This window comes from Arvicanthis niloticus, chromosome 4 (assembly GCF_011762505.2).
Source record: "Arvicanthis niloticus isolate mArvNil1 chromosome 4, mArvNil1.pat.X, whole genome shotgun sequence".
Lineage (NCBI taxonomy): Eukaryota > Metazoa > Chordata > Mammalia > Rodentia > Muridae > Arvicanthis > Arvicanthis niloticus.
The window spans coordinates 39,207,192-39,234,046 of record NC_047661.1 but is presented as its reverse complement, the minus strand read 5'-3'; the positions used below and the strand labels follow the sequence as shown (position 1 = coordinate 39,234,046).

At 37.8% G+C, this 26,855-nt stretch overlaps 1 protein-coding gene across 6 annotated transcripts in view; it reads left to right on the top strand.

Annotated features, from left to right (window-relative positions):
• The window catches only part of Nbea (neurobeachin), a 518,446-nt gene that overhangs the window by 286,381 nt on the left and 205,210 nt on the right, over positions 1 to 26,855 (top strand). For all 6 annotated transcript variants that reach the window (XM_076932409.1, XM_076932408.1, XM_076932407.1 and 3 more), the window contains one exon: positions 1,532 to 1,698. In XM_076932409.1, coding sequence (XP_076788524.1) covers positions 1,532 to 1,698 — 167 coding nt within the window. The remainder of the gene's footprint in view (positions 1 to 1,531; positions 1,699 to 26,855) is intronic.

The window sequence follows — 26,855 nt, the reverse complement described above, 5'->3', positions numbered from 1 at the left end:
ACTTCTGAAGGTTGAGAACATGAAGCCTAGATGTTTCTAGAACTCAGAATCCACTGTATATACTGCCAATAGAAGTAATTTTGTGATGATGACCACTTTTACTTAATAGACACCTGCTGGTTTCTAAACTGAAATGCTTATATTGTATGCTAGAATGATGTTAGTAAACTCATGTATACATCTGTGTATATATGTACATAGGTGTATGTCTATCTATGTATATCTATATGTGTCTATGAGTGTGTGTGTGTGTGTGTGTGTGTGTGTGTGTGTGTGTGCGCGCGCCTTTGTACTAAACAGATCAATTTGAAACGGAAAAAAAATGCAGTAAGGTATGACGTTTGACTGGACTGGACAAATCTCTGTAACCCTCATAGAAGCCTTCAATTAAGGGGAAAACATTTAATTTGAGTGGGCACTTTCACAGCAAAGACTTTTTTTTCTTAGTTAATACTTTAATTGTTAAGGGAGAAAAATGGAAATTTAATTTTATCCTCCAATAGGCTAATGAAATATTAACCTCATTATTGCAGGAGATCTTTGTACTAATTGGTGATTCCCTGTGCAAAAAGATAAATTGGAAAATGAATTAATCCTTCTCAGATTATTATGGATTCTTTCCCCAGAAGGGAAGGCTTGCATAGAGTGTCAGCAGACAGGGCTGTGTCCAGGTTTCTCCTGTGCAGCATGGCTTTGCACAGTGATGACAATGGAGCTAGTTATAAGTGTTGTCTTAGATGTGGGAGATGTAATACGAAAATCACAGACTGAGCCAGTCTACACAGTACCTAAACTTCATGTCTCCTTTCAGCTCTGTACCAGAGATGTTCATAACAGGGTCTATTGATCATCTCTGATGCTAATGTCGGGAAACAGGACTAGAATATGACAGCTGATGGCTGTGGGGTCAGGAAGATGAGAATACGGCAGTGGTTCTTCTGAGGCCTTTTGAAGCAGTAAATACTAGTATTAGTGTTAGAGGGGACATTGGGAAAACCTTGTCTTTCCTTCTCATGATAGAGATAAGAAGGTGAGTACAAAAAGAAAACAGAGTCTACTTAAAATGTCCAATAAAATACCAGTGTGCTAAATTTCTAATTGATTTTTCTTTTATACTACATTGTCTTTCAGGAAGCAAAAAATTATGAGAATGACAAAATTTTTGTTTTCAAAGTAATTATTGAAATTATTTATCTTTATTTCAAGCTAGGCATGCTAAATTGATTTTTAAAAGTGAACTTACATTTTTAGTGAACTATTTCTGCTTAATGATTAATTTCAACACATCAGATTTGAAGACGATAACCAAAGTACAAAAGTCATTAATTACGTTAACGCTTTTCAAAATTTTACATGCACTTTTCAAAAAAGCACATTGTTTCCACTTTGAAAGGTGATTCTGCCTTCCTTAGAACGAAGTTTTAGGTTTGTCAGAGGAGTTTTAATTTAGTTGTTCTCGCCCTTTATCTTAAGGGTGGGAATCATTTTCTCATTCTACATAGTGTGTTCTTACTGGTTGCCTCCTTCACAGTCTCAGTGTGCACAGTATGCTGCTGACAGGAGAGAGGAGGAGAAGATGTGCGACCACCTCATCAGTGCTGCCAAGCACCGGGACCATGTGACAGCCAACCAGCTAAAGCAGAAGATACTAAATATCCTCACGAACAAGCATGGTGCCTGGGGGGCCGTTTCACACAGGTGAGTGAGGAAGACTGTGGAGGGAAAGGGTAGCAATGGATACCAGTGAAAATAAGCCATCTCACAATGATCACATAGTTATTAAGTAGACACCACTCAAAATATAAACACACATTTTAACATATTAGTTTTATTCTTCATTTTATTAATTTTGATGAAAACTTGACTGTTTTAAACTTTTCTCTAATGCTGTCAATTTCTACTTTAGAGTAATATGTAGTGATATAACATTTACTTATGCAGGAGAATTAGGTGTAAGATGTTTCTCTCTTTTTAAAGGACTGCCTTAAGTTTATGCCAATATTACTTTTATTATATGGTAATAAATATAATCACTGAACATAGAGAGCAGTATGCTACTTTAGAGTTAAGTAGATAAGTGATTTTCTACTTTAGAATTGTTTCTTTTACTCTCCATTCAAATTTACTCAAATTATATGTTACCTTAGTACAATCTAACCAAAATTAGCCTTTTATGACATAAATCTTCTGTTTTCTGAAGTGTGTGGACATGTGAAATGTTTTGGTTTGGTTTGGTTTTTTTTCTGTACACAATAATCTCAAAAAAAACTAATGAAAAGGTTACTGTTTTTAGATTGATGGAGTCATTTTTCATAATTTCCAGCAGTATGGCGATTTGTGGAATGTAGATAGGATGCTACTATGAAACATTCTGGGAGAAGTGATTCCCAGTGATTGGAGGAGGCTTGGCAGTCTGTCCCGGGCTTACAATTACAAGAAAGAGATGAGAAAACAGTAGTGGTTTTGTATTTAAGGTAATGCTGTAGTGTAACATCTTTAAAAATGAACACTAAATACTTGACATTTATAATAACCACATAACAGCCATACTATGGCTCTGCCATACTAAAGGCTCTGCATTTGCAAGGCAGTCTCCATTAATCAATGAAATCCCCCACACTGGTGTTACCCCTAAGGATGTTCTACTCTCAGTCAGCTCATACTTGGCTGCATATCTTATCACCTTCCTAGAGGAGAATATGCAACTCCTACTGTGTCCTTGAGCTTCCCAGCATCATGCCACATCACATAGGAAGCCATATTGGAATTGCCCAGTATTCAGCCCTCAGACAGATCAGTCTCAGTTATATGTCTCATCACCCATTCCACAAGCCAAGCAATCACTTCTCCCTAGAACTCATCTTTGGTTCTGTCTACCCCTATCCAGGTGCCTTGTTCTGCAGTCCTGTGAACACATGCCTATTCACCCCACATATGGTACCAACAACAGACTAAAGAAACAGTTGTACACAAATCTAGCTGATCAATCAATCTTACTGACTGTAAATTAATTGGGGGTGTTAACAGGAACACAGGTGAGGTCCATGCAATGGCAACTGTTGTGGACCGCTCTGCCCCACACTTGGGGGCCAAATGTCGGGGACCACTCTATCAGTGTTGGAACTAGCACTGCCAAAAGTCTTGGGGGCTATATTGTTAGAGCCCGAACTGCCCCAAGCTGCTCTGGTCCACAGGTCGGGGTTCAGCAAGAGAGAGAGTGAGGACAGACGCAAAGAATGGAGACCAGACAGAGTGTGATTCAATCCCATTTATTCTTCAGTCTCTCTTCTTCTCTCCAAGTCCCTAGTTTCTAGTCCTAAGTTCCTAGTACCAAGTCTCAGGTTCTAATCCCAGTTCCAGCTATAATAAGTCTCAAGTCCTTATTCCTAGTTCTCTGTTGCTAGTCTCTTTCCCAGTTCCAAGTTCTTCCAGCTCCAAGTCTCAAGTCCAAGTCCTAATTCTAAGTTACTAGTCTCTTTCCCACTTCAAAGTTACCTTCCAAGTTCTAAGTTACAAGTCTCGAGTTCTGCCTCTCTCCTGTCTCCCTCCCCCCTTTTATATGTCTCACTTCTAAGTCACACCTTTAAGTCATGCCTTTAAGTCTCACACACCCAAGGGAAGATCCTGGGTATCTAAAACAAGATGTTATCACAGTGTGCTCAGCTGTTGTAGGCTGTTGTAAACAAGTCTCTTGTCAGGATAGCCGCCTTCTGTTGGCTCCACACAGGCAACAACTCATGAAAGCTGTGTTCTTGCAGCTCCCTGGACAACTTGAAACAGAGTGCAGATCTGAGGCTTTCTCTTCCCAGTAACTGTCCCTGTACGTAGAACTGTGAGAGGGGCTTGTGAGTCCTTAATACTTCAGGAGTTTCCTGACCATGGTATGTTTTGCCTACTTCCTGAGTTCCAAGGACCTCCCTCCAGAAGGGAACATACCAATTCAGAGGAAACTCCATCCAACAAACACCAAAAATCCTTGTGCCTGCATGAAACTACAGTCATCAGTGTTTTCATTAAACAGTTGTGTGCAAGCCCAGTGGCACTTAACCTAAATTGCAATGGCAATTGCAAATTTATCATTATGTCAGGAAAATAATGTAAAGTAAAACTTGTTTCTGAATGCTATTCTCTGTTGTTGCAGATGTAGCTTTCAGGGTCAATGAGATGGCTTAGTGGAAAAAGCTCCCACTTGGATTTGACCTTCAGAACCCATGTGGTGCAAAGAAACAACTGACATACAACTTACTTGTCCTTTGACCTCCACATGCTAGCTACAGCATGTTTTAAAAAGATAATGACTTTTCATATAAATGTCAGCTTTAACATTTGTACACTGGATATAAATATTGTACATATTGTAAATTAGAAACACTTTATAAATACAAGAAAAATGGTTCTTACATTTCTTATTTTAATTCACCAAAAAATACAATTAATTGCACATTGAAATGTTTGTATCATCACTGGAGACACTGAAAAGCACATTTCCAAGTGGAGTGGCTATGTTTTGTTAGAGTTCATTTTTCTGGGCTGCTTAGCAAAACTCTGTGCTTCTTCATTACTTTGGTTCCCCTGCTGTCTGTTTGGCCTCCTGTCATAATGTGTAACTTCTTAGTTCTCAACTTAGCCCTAGTGCGGCCACCCTGCTTGTACTGTGAGCAGGCTAACCTTGTTTTCTATGTTGTCTCCTCTTCTACTCTCTTTAGACTCAAGTGTCTCCCTAGGCCACCATTCTCTGATCATTTTTATCAAATTACCATACTCTTTGTCCTTTTATTGGTCTCTGAATTTGTCACTTTTAATCTAAGACCTTTGACCTAATAACCCCAGGAAGATGACCAGGTGTCTAACACCAGGCATGATTTCTTTCCTGTTGATTGGGCATTAAGCCTAATTAGCCAGCAGTTGGTTACCACAGATATATAGGTGGTACTCAGTGCACCTTTACAGATATCTTGCCATGCTGGTGATTGTTGTGGTTAGGGCCATTAATTGCTTCCCTCATTTGACAACTTGCATAGTATTTTCTGGTACTATGGAAGCTAGGCCACAGGCAGGAGGTTTTTACATGAGTTATAGTTTCAATAAACAGAGTTCTATGTTCTAAGTGTATGGTGTCTTCAACAATAGGGACTTGCCATCGACCTCTAAGAAGCAACTAAGGGTAACAACCATAGTATATAGTGTTCTCAACCCATGGGTCTAACCCCTTAGGGGGGTCACATATCAGATATCCTGCATACCAGATATTTGCATTACTATCCCTAACAGTAGCAAAGTTACAGTTACATAGTAGCAATGAAATAATTTTATGGTCAGGAGTCACCGTAGCATAAGAAATAGTATTAAAGGTTGAGAAGGTTGAGAACTACTGGTTTAGGAAATCACATGGACTACCCTGACCAACTATTCGAAAGGAAATCTTTAGTGCCTGATACTGATACTTTTGTTACTATGTGGTTCTTGTCAGAAGTCTTATCAGCCCAAGTACCATAATTTTGAGTCTGTGTATGTGTCTGTGTATTTACATTCTAAACATCAAGACATATTCTAGAGCTATAGGAACAAAAACAATATGATATTGGCACAAAAATAAAGATGAAAACCAATGGAATTAAAGAGCTAAACATGTGTACTTGTAACTACCGCCATCTGAAATTTGGCAAAGAGGCAAAAAAAAGAAAAAAAGAAAGAAAAGAAAATGGAGAAAAGAAAGCATTTTTGACAAAAGTCCTGAAAAAACTGGATGTCCACATATAGAAGAGTGAAATTATACCTCTGTCTATCACCCTGCACAGAATTATCTCTTAAGTGACTCATAGACATTAATTTGAAACCTGAAATACTAAAGCCACTGGAGTGAATAGGCAGTGTTCTATCTGCTCCACAGTTGTCAGCAAACTTGTCCTCTAGGCTGGCTTTCTTGGCTACTAAAAAAAAGTTATTAAATAAATGGTAGCAGAAACATAAGTGTGGGGAATGCCAGGAAAGAAAAGTGCAAAGCCCTACAGGACTAATTCTCTTTTCGGGAGGAGGTCTATGAAGAAGCTTTGTTCAAGCCAAGATCTCAAGTGACAGCTAGATGAGTGTCAACAAATAGTGGATTTCAATCATTCCAGAGAGAAACATCACCAAAGCTCTTGCCTGGAAAATAACAAAGTGAGCAGGCAAAAAGTGCAGGTGCTTAATGAATAGTGGAGATGGTAGCCTGAAGAGGAAGTCAGATTGGAAGTGTGTGAGTTTGTCCTGAGAGTCAAAACAGTAAGGCCTTTGAGCTGCACGGCACCAGTATCTGAGTTGTGTTGATAAAGGTAAGCCCAACAACGATGAATCAATGTCCAGGACAGATGGGAGTGTGCTCACCCTGTTCAGACCTGCACTCTGTCGACCCAGTGTCCCCTCTGCACAGAGCATTCCCTGGCTGTCTCTGACTTCTCTAGCCCTACTTCTGCATGCTTACTCTCTTCATGCTTCAGGACTTCTGGCTCTGGCTCTATTTGAAAGGCCTTTCTTTCCCAGTAACTGGAAGCTTCCTCCCTCCGTGTGAGAACTGAATACTAATCATGTCTAAAATTTGTTTATCAACCAAGCACTGGATATGAAGGAATATCATCCCCATAATAATCTACTTTCATGTAAAAATACTTTGAACACATGTATTCCAATTCTGGTTTTTGTCTCTTGGCTTAATGTCCCGCCACTATCACATAATTAAGTAGTAGTAGAGACAAATTATGATCTAGATCTGTTTTACCCTGAAATCTAAAAGCATTCCAGTGTTGAAATTAACTACTGATTATTCATACTAAATATTTAAATTATTGATCGAAATGATGAAATAGCTCTAACTGAATTAAAAGGGAGCTTGGAAATGTTGGGCTTTTAGAAGTTCCTGTGTGTTCAGAGTCTGGGCTGCACTGATAGCAAGAATGCTACCTAATTAATCAAGGCAAGGCAGACAGGTATAACTGGAAAAGCTAAAGTGAAGAGAAATTCTCCAAAAAAAAAGTTAGTGGTACCCAGTGTCCACTAGCATCCTCCAGTGCCTTCCAAAATTGTTCAGTGAATAAAGCCAGGAAACTCCCACCATTTCTCAAGCAGACATAACTAATAGATGCTGAACCCAAAGTGCTGCAGATGTGAAACTTATCAATGATTTCAATGCAACCATTGCAACTGATACATAAGAAATAATTGTCCTTTAAAGAATGGCTGAATATAAGATCTCAACAGAGAGATCAAGTACACAAAATAGTGTTGTACTTCTAAAAAGATCCCCTATGTTAATTATGGCAAAATGATTCTTCTCATCCAATTCATAAGAAGTCACATTCTCAAAGAAATGCTCAGGATACTTGTTCCAGTACACAGGCACCAGAGAAAGCCTCACAGCTGGAACTTCAAGAGTAAAAAGAGGTTTGTTGTTGGTTGTTGGCTAATCATGACATTACAAAGGCACACTAGATTCTCTTTCAACAAATATTACTTGAGTCATATAAAAATTGGAACCTCTTGTATTGAAGTCCCATATACAGTTTAACTTAAAATAAATTTCACATACAAAATAAAATTATACTATTAGAAAGTGTACAATCAATGCAACTTACTTTAAATACTGTAGGAGAAACAGAAGTAATTTTAACTTGACAATTGAAAGAGCTTTAATACATGTACTAACACCTGTTTGAAATCCAGATCCTGCCTCAACTTAAACTCTTGTTACCATAACATCATAGAGAACTGCAGTTAACTTTCATATATGTCTCTGAAAATGTCCAGAACCAGACTTCCAAATGAAGACTGTTATTTCTAATATTGGATTGATTTCTAGACCAGTATATGATTGAGTCTGAATAACTGCTCACATTTAAGAAAAATACAAGAGTCATTATAACTTCTCTCTTTGATTCTCTGTTCCACAAAGTCTAAAAACTTGAGACAAGGAAGCTTGTCCCATCAGGGGTATAGGTAAGCAATGGTGGGTCGGGAATATATGTCTAATACAGTTTCCCAGTCCCCATTGTCAGGGCACTGAGCAAGCTTACAGGTCAGCATTATTCTTTGTCCTGATATCAGCATGTCTCACTTGTCACTCTGGCAGCCACCATTCTCCTTCAGCATCCTGCAGAAAAAACACAAACATTCCCTCTTGCCCATATTAAATACCTGATCGGGACTGTGCCTTATGCCAGTAAATGGAGCCTTCCCTTTCACCTATGCATATTCCATGACCAGTAAGGAAGGCATTCTTGTCAGAACAACCAAAGGCAGGCTCAGTCTTGTTTATGAAATAAAAAAGGAGGAGAGGCAGAGAGCTTTTGAGGCTGCTTGGCAAGAATCTTACATGGGCCAAGGAAATGGTCTGCTTGGCAAAAATATGACATTCAATTATGAATATATTGGAATGTCCAAACTAAAGCAGCAGAGATAGGCTGGCAAGGTGGTTCAGCAAGTTACAGCACTCAGCACCATGCTAGAACTTGAACAGATTATGAAGCATGTGTAACCTACATGCATCCTTACAGAAATGCATAAATTCAGCATCTTTGAGAATACTTCAGATATTTTACTAGATATATATTATAAAATATGTATCTCATAGTACTATTATGTGAAAAATAATAAATTATTCAGTGGTAAAAGGAAACACTTTACCAGAAATATTTAAGAAGTTTAAAATGAGCCTGGCAGTGGTGGCACGTGTCTTTAATCTCAGCACTTGGAAGAAAGAGGCAGGCGGATTTCTGGGTTCCAGGCCAGCCTGGTCTACAGAGTGTGTTCCAGGACAGCCAGGGCTGCACAGAGAAACACTGTCTCAAAAAACAAACAAAAAAAAAGTTTAAAATATCAGGCTTTCCTCTGGAAATGTACAGTATACACAGTATACAATATTTTGATATAAGTTGTGTTGCTGAGATATTGATAGCACCTGGGTTACTTAAAACAATACACTAGTCATCATATGCTTAACAGTGTGAGGTGTGAGCAAGTGAGGGTCACTCGGCAGAATGTAGTTCCTCTGAGATGGTCATAGAAGTGAGAAGAGAATTGAAAGCCGGGGAGAGAATAGGAGACAAGAGAATCCATGGCAAGCTGTAGATTGTGAATAGCAGAAACAGCAATCCAGGATTGGCACCTCCAGAATGTGGTGATGAGTATGGTCAGATGTATGTGAAAGTGTCAGAGCTCAATGGTTCAAAAACTGAAAAGAGGGAATGCTCTGTTGAGTATTGACTTTGGATTACTCAGGGTAATTCCAGTATTGGGGGTGGAAAGGTTGATGTTAGCATATTCTCAGTCTTCCATTCTTGAGAAGAATAGCCTGGAAAAAGCAATGATTCCTAGTGAGGAGATAGATTAAAAAGTTATTGTTGTATTTAGCCAAAATTTAAGACTCTCTAAGTTCATATGCCTTAAAACAAAATGTAATACACATGCAAATGAAAAGAAACAAAAATACACTGCAACATAACAGGGCTTTAAAGGGTGTCACAATGCACACTCATCAGAACTCGAATGTGGGTCAGGAGGGCTGAGAAACAGAACTCTAGCACAAGTGACTGCTTGGGTGTGAGTGACCCAGCTGGAGACTGCCTAAGCCAATTGAGTGACCTAAAATATAATCCGCCTTTCAGAGGATTCTTTTAAAATGTATAGTACATGCAGTTAGAAATTTTAAACAAACAAACAAACAAACAAATAGGTGCAGGTAATAGAGGAAAGCAATATGCAAATAGAGACAAAAGCCTTCAGAGTCCCACCCCCCCACCCCCCACCCCCGCCCATTGGAATTTCTCCTTAACTTACAAGGGGCATAAAATTAAAACCTTGTAATCTTCTTCCCCTCCTTAAAATGAGTCCATCACAACCTCTGGTCCTTAATGCAGTTGTTAAAAAGTAAACGGTCTCAAAGCTCTAAAGTAGTGCTGTCAGCGGGGCAGACCCTGGAGTTTGTGAGGTTTGGGGGATCATTAAAGATTTGGATAAGTCTGTGGACTCTTACGACTATTGTACTCTTGGTTTTGGGTATGGATAGTTTTAATTACATACCTAAATTCCTTGAAGCAAGTGTGTTCAACTCCTTACAGTTTAATATGAAAGCTATACTAAAGATTTAAGAATCTGAATTCCAGTAGCTTTTTTTTCTGTATAAATATTTCTGTATAAAATAAATATTTTGTAACTGCACATATTTTTATTTATGGATGAAAGGATAAATAAGTACATAAATCAGTGGAATAAGTTCATTTGTAGTAGTGTTGTGTTGTAGGTACACTAAAGCCACGTGTGTTAGATTGCGGCATGTGTTTTAATACTCTGCTTGTAAGCAGTTGTTATTTGTCAATAATTCAGGTTTGCCTGCTATTTGAACAGTGTCTTTGCATTAAAGTGCTGTATTTGAAGTCATTTGTCATGAAAGCATTGTAGAGAGAAGACTATTTATGTTTATGGCATTTTAAGTAACTGGGCAAAACTCTTTGGAATACAGGGAAACCAGCTTGTTTACTGTTGTCTCTGCTTACTTAGTTCTGCAACCTTGACAGGATAGCATTTCCATAAACTCCTCATTGGGGGAGTTCAGTAATGATGGTTTCAGCCTTAGGAATTAGCAGTGTGATAAAGGAAATTGGCTAGACAGGAGGCATTCCCCAAGCACTTGACCACACCACTTTGCTAATACCTATTGCTTACTACAAAACCATTGTCTTGATTTGTAACCTACTTTCTGACAGCATTTGCTGCATTTAACAGTCTGTCATTAAGAGACAAATTTTAAGTAAATTATGTTTATGACTGTTTTAAGTCAGATTTAAATTTTGGTCTTCTTAAAGTCATGAAAGTAAAGGGTTTTCTGCTATTGTTTTGGGGTTTTTATATTAAATTTACTTATTTATTCACTTTGCATCTTAGTATTAGTTCCCCTCACCTCCCAGTCCCCCCTCATGCAAATCTCCACATTCCACACTTGTGACACATCATGTCACTACAGGACTAGGCACATAGTCTTCAACCAGACAAGGCAGACCATTGAGGGAAAGGGGGTCCACAGAAAGGCAGGAAACAGACTTGGGGACAGCCCTTCCTCCAGTTGTTGGGAAAATAACATGAAGACCAAGCAGCTCATATGCCATATGTGTGCCGGAGACCTAATTTTAGCCCCATGCCTTCTCTTTGGTGATTCAGGCTCTGGGAACCTCCAAGGGTCCAGGTTCATTGATTCTGTTGATCTTCCCATGGAGTCAGTCTCCTCTTTGGGTCCTTACTCCTTCTCCCAACTATTCCATAAGACTCCCCATTCCATCTATTGTTTGGCTGTGAGTCTCTGGGTCTCATTCCATTGGCTGCTGGGTAGAGCCTGTCTACAAGCATTACAGGGTATCATGAATATTGTCAGGGATTGGTTCTTGCCCTTGGGATGCATCTCAGTTTTGGACAGTCATTGGTTGGCCATACCCTCCATTTTTGCTCTCTCTTTGTCCCTGTTCTTTGTCAAAAATCATGTCCATAGGCACGTGGATTTATTTCTGAGTCTGCTATTCCATTCCGTTGTCTATTAGAATGTCTTATGGAAAGATCATTGTGGAATATGCATGACTTACCTACAGATTCCTTTGTGATCATTGTTTGTAATTGCCCATTTGGAATAGAAATCAAAGAGAACTGAAAGCTGTCAGTATGTAAGCCTTCAAAAAACCCAGGTGGATGAGTTCTATTTTCTCATTTGATTGTAGATCCCTGACATCATAATTTTCATAAATTCTCCATGAAGAAAGCACTAGCAGTGTGTCAGTAAACGGTAGCTTTTTTAACTTTAGGGCTAGACAGTTGTGCCCCATGAATGTCATTGCTTTTTAACAACTTTAAAGCTGATGTTATAAGCCCCAGAAATCTAATTTACACAATTTATCTGGGAACTATAACTTGTAGTATCTACTTGGGGACAGTGTGATAAATGTGAGGAATTGGTTTTCTCCAGCTAATAATATCTCATAATACTATTATTCAGTGAATAGTTAACAGTCTATAGTCAAATACCGTGGACAAAGCCACACTGTTCAGTATTAGAGCGAGGCTTTACAGAAATAGCATTCTATGTCTTTCATCTCTTAGCATAAATTTTGAAACTTAAACTCATCATGCTTCCCAGAGATAGACAATAAAATATGTCAAATATAAACTAACTCATAGGGCACTTTCAGGGATGTAAACAGAACTTAAGCAGTAAATACAGATAGGAAGTAGACAACTAGCAAAATAATCTTTAACTTTTCTAGTAAAAGTCATTAGATATGTAAGTGATGGAACATTTTCACTCGTCGGGGTTAGAATGTTGGCTCTTTATTTGATGCTCTTGCAGAGGACCTGGGTTCCATTCACAACTATAACGCAAATTCCAGGGCATATGACCCCATTTTCTAATCTCCCCAGGAGCACATATAGGGCAAATACATATTTGCAAGTAAGACAATCATAATCATAAAAAAATAAATAAATCACTCTTTTAAATTTTCATCTTAATATTTATTTACTAAAGTAAATAAATACTGTGGTGGTACTTAGTCAAAGTTAAGTGAATACTTGTTCCTATGTCTAGATCAAGAGGCAGTAAGTGATAGGATCTCACCAATGTTCCTGTGAGGGGCATCACATCTCTTGATAATTATAATATTCTTAACATTATTCTGCATCCTATATAGATCCTTTTAATCTACATCAAAAATAAAAGTGTTTACCGTGAGCTAAAAATTTTTTAGTTCTTCACAAAATACATGGCCTTTAAAAAAGATAATAAATTTAAAAGGAAATTTACATGTCAGCATTTTTACTATTTTATTTTTAGTGTAAATATGTTTGGGGTTTTTTTTATTGATTGATTGATTGATTGATTGATCATCAAAAAATATTTTCCACTATCAGGAATAGTGACACCTTTAATTCCGGCACACTGGACGCAGAGGCAGGTGGAAAGCTACACTGGTCTATAAAACAAATTCTAAGAAGGCCAGGGCAACCATGAATGAGACCCTATCACTAAAACAAAACAACAACTACAAACACACATGCACTCATCCCAAAATTCCTCACCATGTATCTAGCCCCAAAATTTTACACAAGCTGTAATGTTATATGTACTGTTCTAAGTTCTAGTTGTTTGAGTTATTTGCTTTATGGTTTACATACTTATAACTCTCATCAAAATAATTGCATGTATTAATTTAAATCTTTTATAAGTATTTATGGATGCATGGTTAGAATATCTAGTAGCAATAACTTTCCTGAGTTTTTTCCATTTGTAGAAGTTTTCCAGGGGCTTGAAGAGATGGCTTAGTGGCTAAGAGCACCAGCAGCTCTTCCAGAGGACTCTCCTAGAGGTGCTCATTCCCAGCGCCTACGTGGCAGCTCACAACTGTCTATAACTCCAGTTCTAGAATATCTGACATGTGCACACATACGTTCGTGTAGACAAAACATCCATGCACATAAAATAAAAACAAATAATCCCGTTTTAGAAGTTTTCCAAGTAAAACAGTATCAGCCTTGGAGCCAGAAAAGAATAAATTCAGCCTCAACTTTTAAAACTTCTCTGACAGCTCTTTTGTTATCATTATTATTACTATTGTTAAAAGTAAAATAACTTTGGGCTATTTTTTTTTTCAGTATTTAGGTATTCATCTCTCTCAGTGATAATCATTGTAGGAGCGTATTCCTGTTTTTTTTTTTTTTCAAAAAATTGGCACAAATTTTTTAAATCTCCCCACTGAGTAGTGTGCCTATTGACCTAATGAATATTTGCTTTAACAGTCATCGTGTGTCAAGAGTCTTTGGGAGTCCATCTCACGTCTCATCTCAGCTTTAGGTCTTCTCCACTCCAAGCCCCTCAGTTTGGTCTTCTCTTGCTGAGGCCTCTCAACTGCAGGCATCTCATGTGCAACATTCATATCTTGTTAACTTGCTCAACTGGTTTTTGAGAAATTTGTCAAAGTTTTAAAGGCTTATATTTCTGTGCAGTTGTTTTACAAAAGCCAATCTTAGAAAATCTGTAAGAATCAGCTGTCATGCTTCATTCTCTTGACTTTCACTTTCTTTTTCTCCCTGTAAACATACATTTCCATATTTTACTTCTTTTCCCAAATACACGCGTAGGTATCTTTGTAGCACTAAGGCCTATGCATCAACGTTTCACCATCTGCAGGTATGACCAAAGCGTCAGGTAAATGTCTGTTCAGGTGCTGCATCCATGAAATCTGTACTTGTAAGCTTAGAACTTATAAGATGGGACAGAAGTTGAGATTTGTAAAAACAAGTTGCCTTGAATGTGTTATTAGAAAAATTAGCAAATCTCAGATCCATTTCACTTCCTCACTTATTTTCTGGGTTTATATTTACCCAAATTAATCTGATTCTCTGTCATTTACAGTTGTTCAATAGAGGTTGGTTTTTGAGAGGTTGAAATGTTAGATTTCTTTTTCTCCTTGGGTACATTTATAAGAAACAGGATTTGGTTTATCTGGGATTTATTGGATATTATAAATCACAAACTTTTACTTTTAGCTCTTTCATTGTTACATTTACCATTGGTTAACTATACCACAGGGAAGGAAGAATTCTCCATTGTTTCCATTGTCTACGAGTTAGGTAGCAGCAGCTGAGCAGATCACTTTTACTCAATGCTGCATTATCTTTCCATCGTGGAGCCTGTTGTAAATAATAGAGGCGTTCCTCCGCATCATCAACTGCTGTCTGATGATTGCCTGTTGGTGTGACTGCCCTTGAAGCTCTGTCTTTCTGGAATGAAAGCCTTTTGGAGAAAGTTGCTCTGCACAGTCAGGATTTATAGGTCTGTAAATATTTTTGTGAGACTAATTCTTGCTTATTTAGAGCTTTTGACACTTCAAGTAATTATGGTGCAACTATTATGCACAAAACCCAAATAACATGACTTGGTCAGGGAAAAAAGGCCAATTCTTTGATGCTGTGAGTGTGTTTTAATTAGTTTTTCTTCTTTTAATCCTTTTATAAATTACTCTAGTTGTTTGAAATTGCTTAAGAGCTGAGGAATAGTCTCCAGGAGACTGGTATCTTACCCTTAGGCTCATTTTGAACAGAGCAAAGGATTCTGTCTTCTGGATTGGTAGCATATGAGGGAGATTCTGAGTTCTGTAGGGTAGTAGGAAAGGAGACTGTGAGGTTGTGAGATAATACTCCAGAAGAAGGAAGCTGCTGCAGAGAAAAACTGTCCCCAGGCAGCAAGGTTAACTGTGCTACCCTCTCAAGCCCAGGGTTCCCAGCACATTTGTAGGTCTCCTCCTGACCCAGAGCTCCCAGGGACTGAACCACCAGCCAAATAGTACACATGGAGAGACCCATGGCTCCAGCCGCATATGTAGCAGAGGATGGCCTTATCGGGCCCTTGGTCCTGTGGAGGCTAGATGCCCCTACCTAGAAGAATGCTAGGGCTAGGACACTGAGACAGGGGCAGGTGGGTGAGTGGGTTGGGGAGCACCCTCTTAGAAGCAGGAAAACGGGGTGGGATACAGGGTTTGCAGAGGGGAAACCAGGAAGGGGAATAACATTTGAAATGTCAATAAAATAACCAATTAAAAAGAGAAAAGATCAGTTGGATGGTGACAAAGAGATGCCCTTTGTTTTCATGTTTCCTCAAAGAGAAAAAAAAATTGTCAAGCCTCTACTTGGATAACAAATGGTGGCTTTCTTTGCATTCTGACTAAGGAGAATTGAAGACACTGTTGAAGTAAGCTACAGTGGAGGCAGCTTACCAACGACCCGACGACCCACATCGTGAATCTAGTGAGCAGCAAGGCCCAGCAGCAGCCATGGGGAGTGAAGACTAGCAAAGCAAGAAGTCAGGGAGGATGGCAGGGTCCACTTTAACTACTAAGGCTGTAAATGGAAGAACCTAGCCTTTGGAAATATGGTAGTAATCTCTAAACAGTACAGCACTAAACTTTTATCGTTGCTAATTAATTTGTATATATTACAGCTTACAACTTTTACATCTAAAACGTCAAACTATTCAGTCCTTTATACCTGAATTAGTGGAAAGTAGTAAAGCATGCTGTCTTAGTCCTCTAATCTGCTGTAGGTCCAATCCTAGTGGCCCATGCCTGTCCGTTTTAGCTATCTAGTCCTCCACTTAGCCGACTACTACAGTATTAGAGTAATTTTACATTTCTTTCTTGACACAGTGCTTTTCTTTACCTTGCTATGTTGGAATAAATGTTTATTTCAGCCTTCACAGAAACTTGACTATACATTCTGTTGCTTTCCTCTGGTCCAGTTCTCCAGGACCTCTCTGATGCCCATCTTTGACCTCTCCATTCACAACAGGGCACAGGGGCAGGGGAGTACTCTAGAGTATGAAAACTCACCATCTTTTAAAGCTTGGAATTCTATCAGCTCTTGTGTCCTGTCTGCTGTTCTAAACCACTTTATAAATCACTAACCATGTGGAGAGAAGCAACTCCAAAGACAGTCCTGTCACAGCATCTTTCAAAGAAACTAAAGTCATTTTCATTACAGAATAACTTTAGGATGGGGAAAAAACATGGCAATCAGATGTTTTACTTTGGGGAGACCAGGGAATTTATATACACAACATTGGAATGAGCATGCAAATATATATGTTGCTGTATCTGGGAAAGCGGTTTATGTGAAGTCAGTGTACTTTTGCTTCATCTTACAGCTATCCTTACAGCTCAGGGGTTCCTTGCTTTCAGAGACATAAGACTTTTGCTACGGAAATCTGAAGATAAAAATTCTTGATGCATAAGATGTGGTCTGAGCTGGAGAGATAGCTCAGGGTTAAAGGCTATGCTCACAATGTGCTCAATTTTTTTTTTTTTATTAAAATGTAGTTTACAGATTTCATTGCATAAGTCTTGGTATTTTATGGCCTCAGCTTTAAACTTCTTAAAAGTTCATGAACTGATAAAGAATATGATCCAGAGGGCTAGTGACACGGCTTCATGAGTAAAGTGCCTTCTGTGCAAACATCAGGGCCTACATCTGGATCCCTAACACCCATGTAAAATGTAAGGTATGGTGTCAGTGGTCTTGCTGGCCAGTCAGTCTAGCCATGGGGAATGCCAGATTCAGTGAGAAATTCTTTCTCAAAGAAAAGTGGAGCAGCAATCAAGGAAGACATCCTAACATCTGGCCTACATACTCCCAGCACAAAGAAATGCACCATTCACACGCGCATGCTGTACAGCAAGCACATACTCTTAGACATATATGCACATACAGCATAGGAGTGAAAATAAAAGTTCTGGTGGCTTACAGTAAATTTTAACTCATATAAGATGGGTGGATTTAAATTTAAAATATATAGTGACATGAACTACAGATTACCAGAGTAGAAGAAGGCTTCACATGGACTTCCCCCTTTATATGGAAGTGTGGTTGAGAGCAGAAGAAATACACATTATAAGTGGACCATTTTGGTGAGACTGAAAAATGGATACTCCCTGTGTGATATACTAGGTAAAGACACAGGGATACCAAAACTCTAGGACCACACCCCATCATCCTCTTGTCCTATCAAAAGTAGCCAAATACAAGCAATTTTTTGTACTTGAGGGAACCTAAGCATTGAAACAAATTTCAAAGTAGCCAAATACAAGCAATTGTTTGTACTTGAGGGAACCTAAGCATTGAAACCAATTTCCTAAATTTAAAGAGTACAGACTTATTACTTACTTTCGAATTCACATATAAAGTCTCTTAACATGAGCTTGTTTTCTTTGTCCAATATCTGTGACATTAGCCAACATAGCATAAGTGTTTTAGAACATTTAATATTAATTGATATTTAGAAATATATTATATGACTGTATCAGAATTTATCTATTTCCCAGATTTTTAATGTTATGAATAAGGTTGCTCTGATGATTCCTGTACATGTTTCTTATTGTTTTATTATACAAACACACTAAGAACAGCTAGGATCACAATCATTGCACCATAGTATAGACATGTGCAGCTTTTCTACTTAAGTTTCCAAACTTATTCTCTACATCCCTGCTCTTCTGTCTTTTTCCACATAACCATTTGACAGTCAGTATAATACATTGCAATGTACTATCAATTAAAATTTTCTTATAACTTAAACACCTCAAGTACTGCTTATAATGATCAGTGGTGTCATTTATCTGGTGTTTGTTTATGTCTTTTGCTTGACCTTTGTAAAAAGATTATTCTGTTATTGTTTAATTGTGTGTAAAACTGTGGTACTGTATGTGTATATGAGTGTAAGTACCTATGTGGAGTCTGGAAGAATTGGGTGGCCCCTGGAGCAGAAGTTAAGGATGATTGTAAGCCATCTGATGTGGATTTTGAGAGCGTGGGTTCTCTGTAAACAATACACATTCCTAACCACTGAACTGTCTTCTCCAGCCCCTTACTGAATCTTCTGTTGAGCTGTTGTTATTCTGATACATCTATAGCAATCTATGATGTGTTCTGAATCTGAGCTTTCCATGGAAGTGTGCATTCATAATTCTCCCCACCACTAACCTTCACTTTTGTTTTGAGCTGGTTTTCCAGTCCATATCACCTTTTCTTTTATCATGGTGATTTTGCTTCTGGAAATGTCTCCTTGTAAACTGTGAAGATGTTCTAAGTGTTCTTCTCAAAGATTAGCACTTTGACTTTGACTTTGCACTTGAGATCCATATGGAACTGTACACAGGAGGCAAAGTCAGCATTGACACTTCTGTCAGCTATTAAAACCCAGCCTTATATATTAAAAGGGCCACCCTTGTTATACTGTGTAATAGCCTGTGTAAAGAAGATCTGTCTTTACTTCCTGGACCTACCTTCCAGGACCCTGAGCCTGTTTTCTATTTTATTTTTAATCATGTCTTTGTGGGAACATGTACTAATAAGTGTGGGTGTCCACAGAGGCCAGAGAGGGCATCAGAAGGCCTGTTGCTGAAGTTATGGGTTGTTATGAGCCCCCATATATGGGTACTGGGAACCCTACTCCGTTCAGCAAGTTCAGTGAATGTTCACAACTGCTGGGTCATCTTTCCCAACTGCTGAGTCATCTTTCCATCTTCCTTCTGTCTGTTTTTGAACACAGCTCTCTTGATTACTATAACTTTTTTTTTTAAGGAAAGAAAAAAGGACTCTCTTCCCTTTCCTTTAAAAAAAAGATTTATTTACTTTGTGTGTGTGTGTGTGTGTGTGTGTGTGTGTGTGTGTGTGTGTGTGTATGAGTACACTGTCATTCTCTTCAGAAACACCAGAAGAGGGCATCAGATCCCATTACAGATGGTTGTGAGCCACCATATGGTTGCTTGGAATTGAACTCAGAACCTCTGGAAGTGCAGTCAGTGCTCTTAACTGCTGAGCCATCTCTACAGTCCCTGCTATAATTTTTTAAATAAGCCTAGCAACTGGCTTATTTCCAGGGATGTGGTTTTCTCTTTTTTTTTAATTTTTTTTATTCCATATTTTATTTATTTACATTTCATATGCCATCCTTCTTCCCCACCCCACCCCCATTAATCCCCTATCCCATTCCTCTTCCTCCTTTTTTGCCTTTATACTGTTTAAATTACATGCAAGTATTAAGGTCAGTTCTAGGTTGAGGAACTAGCAATACAATAGATGCAAATAGTCAAGGAACAAGCAAAACAATAAACCCAAATAGTCAAAGAACACACACAATAATAAACAAAGTCCCATGATCACATCTGTGATCAATATTTCTAAGGGCTTATTAGGATGACCAAAATATTTGAGCCTACTTCCCTGTCCTAGCCCAAAGTCATTTTCATGCCTGAAGCCTACTTCTTTGTTCTACCTTAAGATTTAGATTTCTGCCAATAATTAAGTCTTTGTTTTAGCCTAAGATTTAGATTCCTGTCTGAAATTTCTTCTTTGTTCTAGCTTACAATTTAGATTTCTGCCTGAGATTACTTCTTTGTCCCAGCCTAATGTCAGATTCCCGCCTGCAGTCCATTTCCTTGTCTTTGGCCTATGTCAGATTCCTTCCAAGCAGCCCTGTCCAGGCCAGCTGGACAATCAAGTGAGACCCTTAGACCCTGTGGAGCGGACTGAGATGCGAGAGAAAATAAGGAGGCACAGCAAGTCAAGAAGTCTGATCAAGCTGGCAAATTTTTATTGTTCACACAGGTTATATACTCTAAAAACAGGATATGGGGAGGGGTATGAAAGGAAAGAGGGCTTTGCAGGTGGAGGAAGCTAGCTGCAGCTGCAGGGTCTAACTAAGTCATTCTCACAAAGTCTTTCCATTACCACGGGTTCTAAAAACATCTATCTAGCAGGATGTTGACTAAATCTAGAGATCAGGAGGAAGGGTTACTAAGGTGGGTTGCTATGAGGCCTTGTTTGAAGTTCTGAGAACTGACAAGTGAATCATGGAAGATAAGCAGAAAGAATAATAGTAGATAGGAGAGCTAAGGGTGAGTGTTTGCCAAGAGTAAGGCCTTACCATGGCTTCCCACACAACCCATTTTCTTATTGTTAACCAATGTCAGATTCCTGCCAGGCAGCCCCAAAAGCTCTCAAGGTCTACCCTTTTTTTTATTGCATGAACCAGACTGAGCCTGTCTTAGGTTGTTCTGACAAGAAAGCCTTCCTTACCCATCGTGGAATATTCATTATCATAAGCAATGCATTTATGTCTTAGGCTGGTTAGGCTCTGTGCAGAATCTTACCTGTCCTTGGCTTGCCAGCCTGTTAAATTAATAACTGTCTGGGGGGGTACATTTTCAGTTTCAAGTCATGTACTTTGGCTGACAGCCTGTTGATGTAGTTAGAGACAAGCTTTAACACTATGGGCAGGAATAAAAGTATTCCCAGGACAAGAAGGGCTAGCATGATCAAGCTATATATGCCATTCCTGAGGTTTGAACAAAATGGAAATACTGACCTCAGCCCAAGGATAATTTTACCAGCATTATCTGCAGAATCAAAGCTCAACAGAGCAGCATTCTTTAAATTCACAATCTCACTATGGAGAGTTAAACACACAGAGGGGTGTTAGGATTTTGCCCAAACAACGTACAGGTGTCTTTAAACTTTTTTCTAATTATAATGACAATCATTGTAAATTTTAGAAGTAACACTACTTCAGTGCTATTTGTTGGATATAACATTCTACATTTGGAAAGCTGGATCTGGATATTTTCAGAGACATGTTTAGAAGTTAGCTGTAGTTCTCTATGATGTTAAGATAGCAAGAGATAAAGTTGAGACAGGATCTAGATTTCAAACAAGGGTTAGTGCATGTTTTAAGGCCCTTTTAACTGTCAAGTTAAAATTGGTTTTGTCTCTTTTACAGAATTTATTGTAAGTTGCATTGACTGTATAATTTCTAATTGTGTTAGTATGTTGAAACCTGGCATGTCTGTACAGGGGTTATCATCCAGCTTTTGTCTTACTGCCCTGAATATTAGAAAACCTTGATTCTCTGAAAAAAAGCTTGAAAGTGTTGGAAGAAGTGAGTTAGGCTTTAAGCAGAAGCAAGAGGGTAGCAGGCTTGATTATTGCTGGTATAATATCTTTAATTTCATTAATTGCTAACACCACTGCTTCTGCAATAGCATTGACACAAGGAGTTAAAACAGCTATTTTTCTTAACCATCTAGCAAAAAAAATGTTACTAATGTATTGAGTATACAAAAGGATTTATATAGGTGTCTGGAACAACAGATTGATGCTCTATAACCTATTCAAATTATCTGAAGGAGGTTCAGGGTTCAAGAGTTAGGAGCCACCTCAAGTGTCATAACAAATTTCATTGGGATATGGTTTTCATGTGCTTATCCAACTGGTCTTGACCTTTGCACTTCTGGGGGAAAATGTTGAAATTTTGAATATGTTGAAGAGCATTGGCAGCTTCATAAAAATGGCGTGCAAATGTATGTGTATGAAACGCCTCTGCATATGTAAGTTGTTTCTCAGTTGTCTTGGGGATGGTAGGTGGATTTCAATGTGAAGATACTGTACACCTTTTCATAAGATTTACTTTTAGAGATTTGATGTTGTTTTTGAAGCTGTAGTGATTATGTATGTATTTTTAATTTAAGAGTGAGTTTGAGACTGATGAATAGAATGTAGTTGTTTTCATATGTATATCTTTATTTAGTAATCCTGCCAAACACTCATGGGTCATAGTACTGAACATTTTCTTGGCTGCTCAGATGAGCACAATATTACCTGAGACACTGGCAGCATGACTCCTTCCCCAGATTGCTGGCATTCTGAATTCTGCTGTGCTAAGATCTCAGTGTATTGTTTCATGGAATGTGACAGTAAGGTTCTTTCTTTGTCCTGGTAGCTAGGAAAGTTACAATATTTTACCATAATTTGGCTATTTTATGAGGTTTTGTAACATTTATTTTTAAATTTATTTTCTTTATTAGAGTAAGGATGACTCCTGTCTTATTTTATGTAGTTTGTGAAAAGTTCTTACACTGAGTAGGTGTAGAATTTTTTCATGTCCTATCAAAAACAACACATGGTTTTCTTTACCTTTATTTCTAGTGGTGGTGCAGTAACTGAATGGGGAGGAGTTATGACATTAATCCTCAAAGACTGATGATGATTGAGGTACATTGTCTTTTCAGACTGTACACTTTTCTCAAAGGCTTGTTTGCTGACCCTCTATCAGAGTCCTGTTAGCTAACTGTGGTTTAGTTAACAGTCAGTGTCCCCAGTAGGATGCAGCAGGCCACTGATCTTTGGAAGGTAACTCCTAACTCAAGGGAACTTTCTGTCTCTAATCTATGAGAACATGCCACTCCTTAGTGATGGTAACATTACTATAAAACAGTATTTATTATTGGAATGAGTTATTAACTAGCCTGCAGGATTAGTAAAGAAACAGTTCGGATTTCTAGTTCCAAAGAATGACCTAGGATTAAAACATCAGGGATATTTTAGATATGTTAAATTAACCGGGTTAGAGTACAAGAACGGTAATAATAAAAGATAAGACTGAAATTCAATCAAGGAGGCTCTTGATTGCCTAGCCAACGATTAGGCCTGGCTCTGTACTGTAGCAACTCAATTTTACAGATAAGGAAACGCATCTTGAGAGGTCATGACCTGCCTCTGGTACTTCCAAACCAGAATTGCAAGTTCCTAATAAAAAGAATTTAAACATACTAGTCCTTCATAAAATAGCCTGCCCTGTACTAACTAGTTTGTATGCTAATTATTTTACTTGTATTATCTTATATTTATAAAATTGGGGGTGGAGGGATTGTTCATTTTTGTTTTATTATTCTTCAGTTGTAAAATTAAATTGATGGGGACTCAAGCAGAACAAATATTTCTGCAGCCACGACAGAGGTAATAGGCATTCTTCTCCTGTAATACTGGATGTTCAAGCAAGGTCATGGGGTGCTAGAAAAAGAGAAATAAGCCACATAGTACCTATGGGTGATTAATTTGAGGGACAGTTCTGGGTTAACTAATATTCATATTAGTTTTGAAATCCTGATGACACATTGCCTGTTTCAAATGGACTCTTTTCCTCATAATTTTTCATTTCCTTAAGCTAGAGGCTAATGGCAGTAACTGGAAATGGTGAGATATCTTTGCCTTTTCCTTATCACTGTGCTGTATTCATTACCATAATATTCAGAACATATTTTTATATGTCGTATGTGTGTGTGTGTGTGTGTGTGTGTGTGTATACATGCGTGCATGCACGCATGCATGGAGGTGGGAGGCAATATCCAGTACATAACTCAGACAACCTTTAAACTCACCACCCTCCTGGCTCAGCCTCACAAGTGCTGGATTCCAGGTGCCTGCCACCATGCCCAGCCCTCTATCATGTATCAAAGCACCATGGGTGATCCTTTATATGTGAGGAAAGTAAAAGGATGAACACATGCTAAGTGAACAAAAGACCGATAAGTACTTCTATTTGTCTTTTACATAGCATAATACCTTTGGGGTAGAAAATAATGTCTTTCAGATAGCATTTATCACACATAAATATTTTGAATTAATGATTGTAAAATGAATGAATTCCTGAAATTTATTTTTCTTGTCATTTCTCCAAAACTGGTAGTAGACAATGACAACCAGAATTTGTTCTAATTGACTGATTGTAAGAGATGGGCTATAACAAGTTAATTTTAGTATTGTAATTATTTTTCTTATTTATTTAATAATAATGTCTATATTTGTAACACTAAAAATGTATTAGATTCTACATTGTAATAAAAATGAAAATGGTTAATTTAAGTAGCAAAGGAAGTTTAGTTACTTTTGTAAACAATACTTCAAATTTTAAGTTTTGCCAGCAGAAATGCACATTTAATGATGCTGTGCACAAGACTCAGAGCACAGAACTTCTTGTGCCATTAGCTTTTCATTACCTTTCGGCCCAGTGGGTTTGGGTCCATACCAACAATGTTTTCTGCTGACTTGTTAAGCTGATTAATATTTATAGAACATATGTCTTGGTCTATACTAATATGAATACTGGTGACTTACTCATTTAGAGAAATTAGAATTAATAGACTACTCATATTAGGGGAACCCAGAATTGGGTTTTGTTAAAAAAAAATACTTAGTCAAAATTGGCCAATTAGGAAGACTCCTGAATCAGTTAATTAGGCATTATATGACCTAGTAGGTCTACCTCACACTCTTTAAGAATCCACTGGCTAAGAAATTTAAAAAAAAAAAAAAAAAGCCAGGATTTAGAAAGAAAAGTAAACAGGATTATAATATATTGACAGAAAGTAGTACCTCGCTAATGAACTCTTGGTGATGCTACACACTTGAGTCAACAGCACATTACTCCAAAGGCAGTATGTAGGAGAACACAGTTTAGAGGTGCTTTAGACGTTGTGGGCTGTGCTAGTTCACAACCTAGAGACTCTAAGCCCACACAGGGTCTTACCCACTGTCCTCATCAATACCATTGTTTCTTGGAAATGTCCCATGACACTTTTGGCACCTGTCCCTGTCTAAAACCATAAATTATGTCACTTTCTCCTCCTAGTGATGTTACTTTTGTTCTTTGGATAGGTAGACCTCTTTTGAGTCTTTGCTATAGTAAGACCTTCAGTAAGTTTTATGGTCAGTAAGGGTTATAAATTTAGACTTTGGTAATTAGAGTCACTTTGAGTTTACACATCTCCTATCTTAAGGATTTCTTTTCATTTTTCTGAAAGATAAACATTAAAAATTTTGTTGTAAATTCATAATTAGTTTTTAGCATTCCATTTATTTTGTGTAAGCATTTAACTTCTACCTGGACAAAAATTGTAAATGATAAATTTCAGGTTAAGCATTAAAAATTAGTGTTTCTTTAAAAAATAAGTTGAAGTACAAGGAGTAAATTTCAGTACTACACAGAAGGGGCAGATGGCAAAGTTTAAAGTTTATCATATACATCTTAAAGTTTCAGGCGCTTGTCAACATAGGAAATAAAGTGTTCTAGGAGAGGGCAGTGCTCATTCTGATTGATCACTGCATCACATTGTCAAGGTGTGCCCTCAGGAACAGGTACCATCCATCCACTGAAAGGTTCTAAGGAAAGTCACATTTTCTCTACCTAATCCATATGGAGGAAATGTTTTAGTCTTTGATGTGTGCATGGTACACCAAAAACTCATTTGATGTTGATTGTGTCCAATGAGCTGGCTTCACACAAGGCTCATTAGTACCATGTACATATGGCAATGTAGACTTTGTTAATAGCATCATGCTTTCTCACTTACACATGTCCCCCAACTTTCCAGTCTCATTTCCTATTGTTTGATCTGACTTTTTGCACAAATCCCCAGTAAATGTAATACCATCATATAATACTGACATGCTAGATTTTAATAAAAATGCTTTAGAAATAAGTATATAAAATACACTTGCAGACACTGCAGATTATGAAATTGAATGCTATAAATTGGGACTATTTTCAAGGCAAGATTATTCCATATTAGAACTGTCTTCATCTCCTTTGGATTCTTAATAGCATTTTAAATACAGCATTTGTAATGCACTGATATACTTTAGAGATAAAGCGTCCTGATTTTTTTTACCTTTATCTTCAAGAACATTGCAAATGACTTAAGCAAAACACTTATTATATTAACCATTTAATCCATACAATTGTGAGTTTAATATGTAGTTTAAATTTTTTTTTCTTTGGAAAAAAACAAAAGCAAAAAAGCTGTCAGTGATTCTGCAGTCTTTCAGTTCCAGCACTCAGGAGGCAGAGACAAGGCAGGCTGATCTCTGTGAGTTCAAGGCCAGCCTGGTCTACAAAGAGGGTTCCAGGAAAACCAGAACTACACTGAGAAACCCTGTCTGGAACCCCCAACCCTCCAAAAAAGACTTCCTTAATCCTCAGATCTTCACTACTCAGTCTGAGATTCTTTCAATGCTCTGCTTTTATTTTTAACCACTGGGAGGTTTTTTCATTATTAAAGGAGGAACAGACAGTGTGAAAACATGCATTAATTTCCTGGCATATAAAAATAGTTACTCAGTGTCTTAGTTAACTAGATTAAATTGTTATTTTGTAGCAGTTATGAACCATCATGACAAATAAACATGAATTTCATTTTATCATTTTATTTCTGTGCCAGAATTTAAAAATATATTGAGTACTTTATGATTGTTGATAGATGTGGCTGAACTAAGTTTACAGCAGATCAATGTTTTAAAAATTGAAACAGTATAGGTTTGTATTGATTAATGTGGCTAAATCAAAATGGGAGGCTTTGTAACAGCTTTCTTAGACAGGCTGCTCCGCAGTAATGGCAGCCTAGCCGTTTTAGCTTTCCACTGATAAATCAGCTTGAAAATTGGATGTCAAAATTTTTTTCACTGAA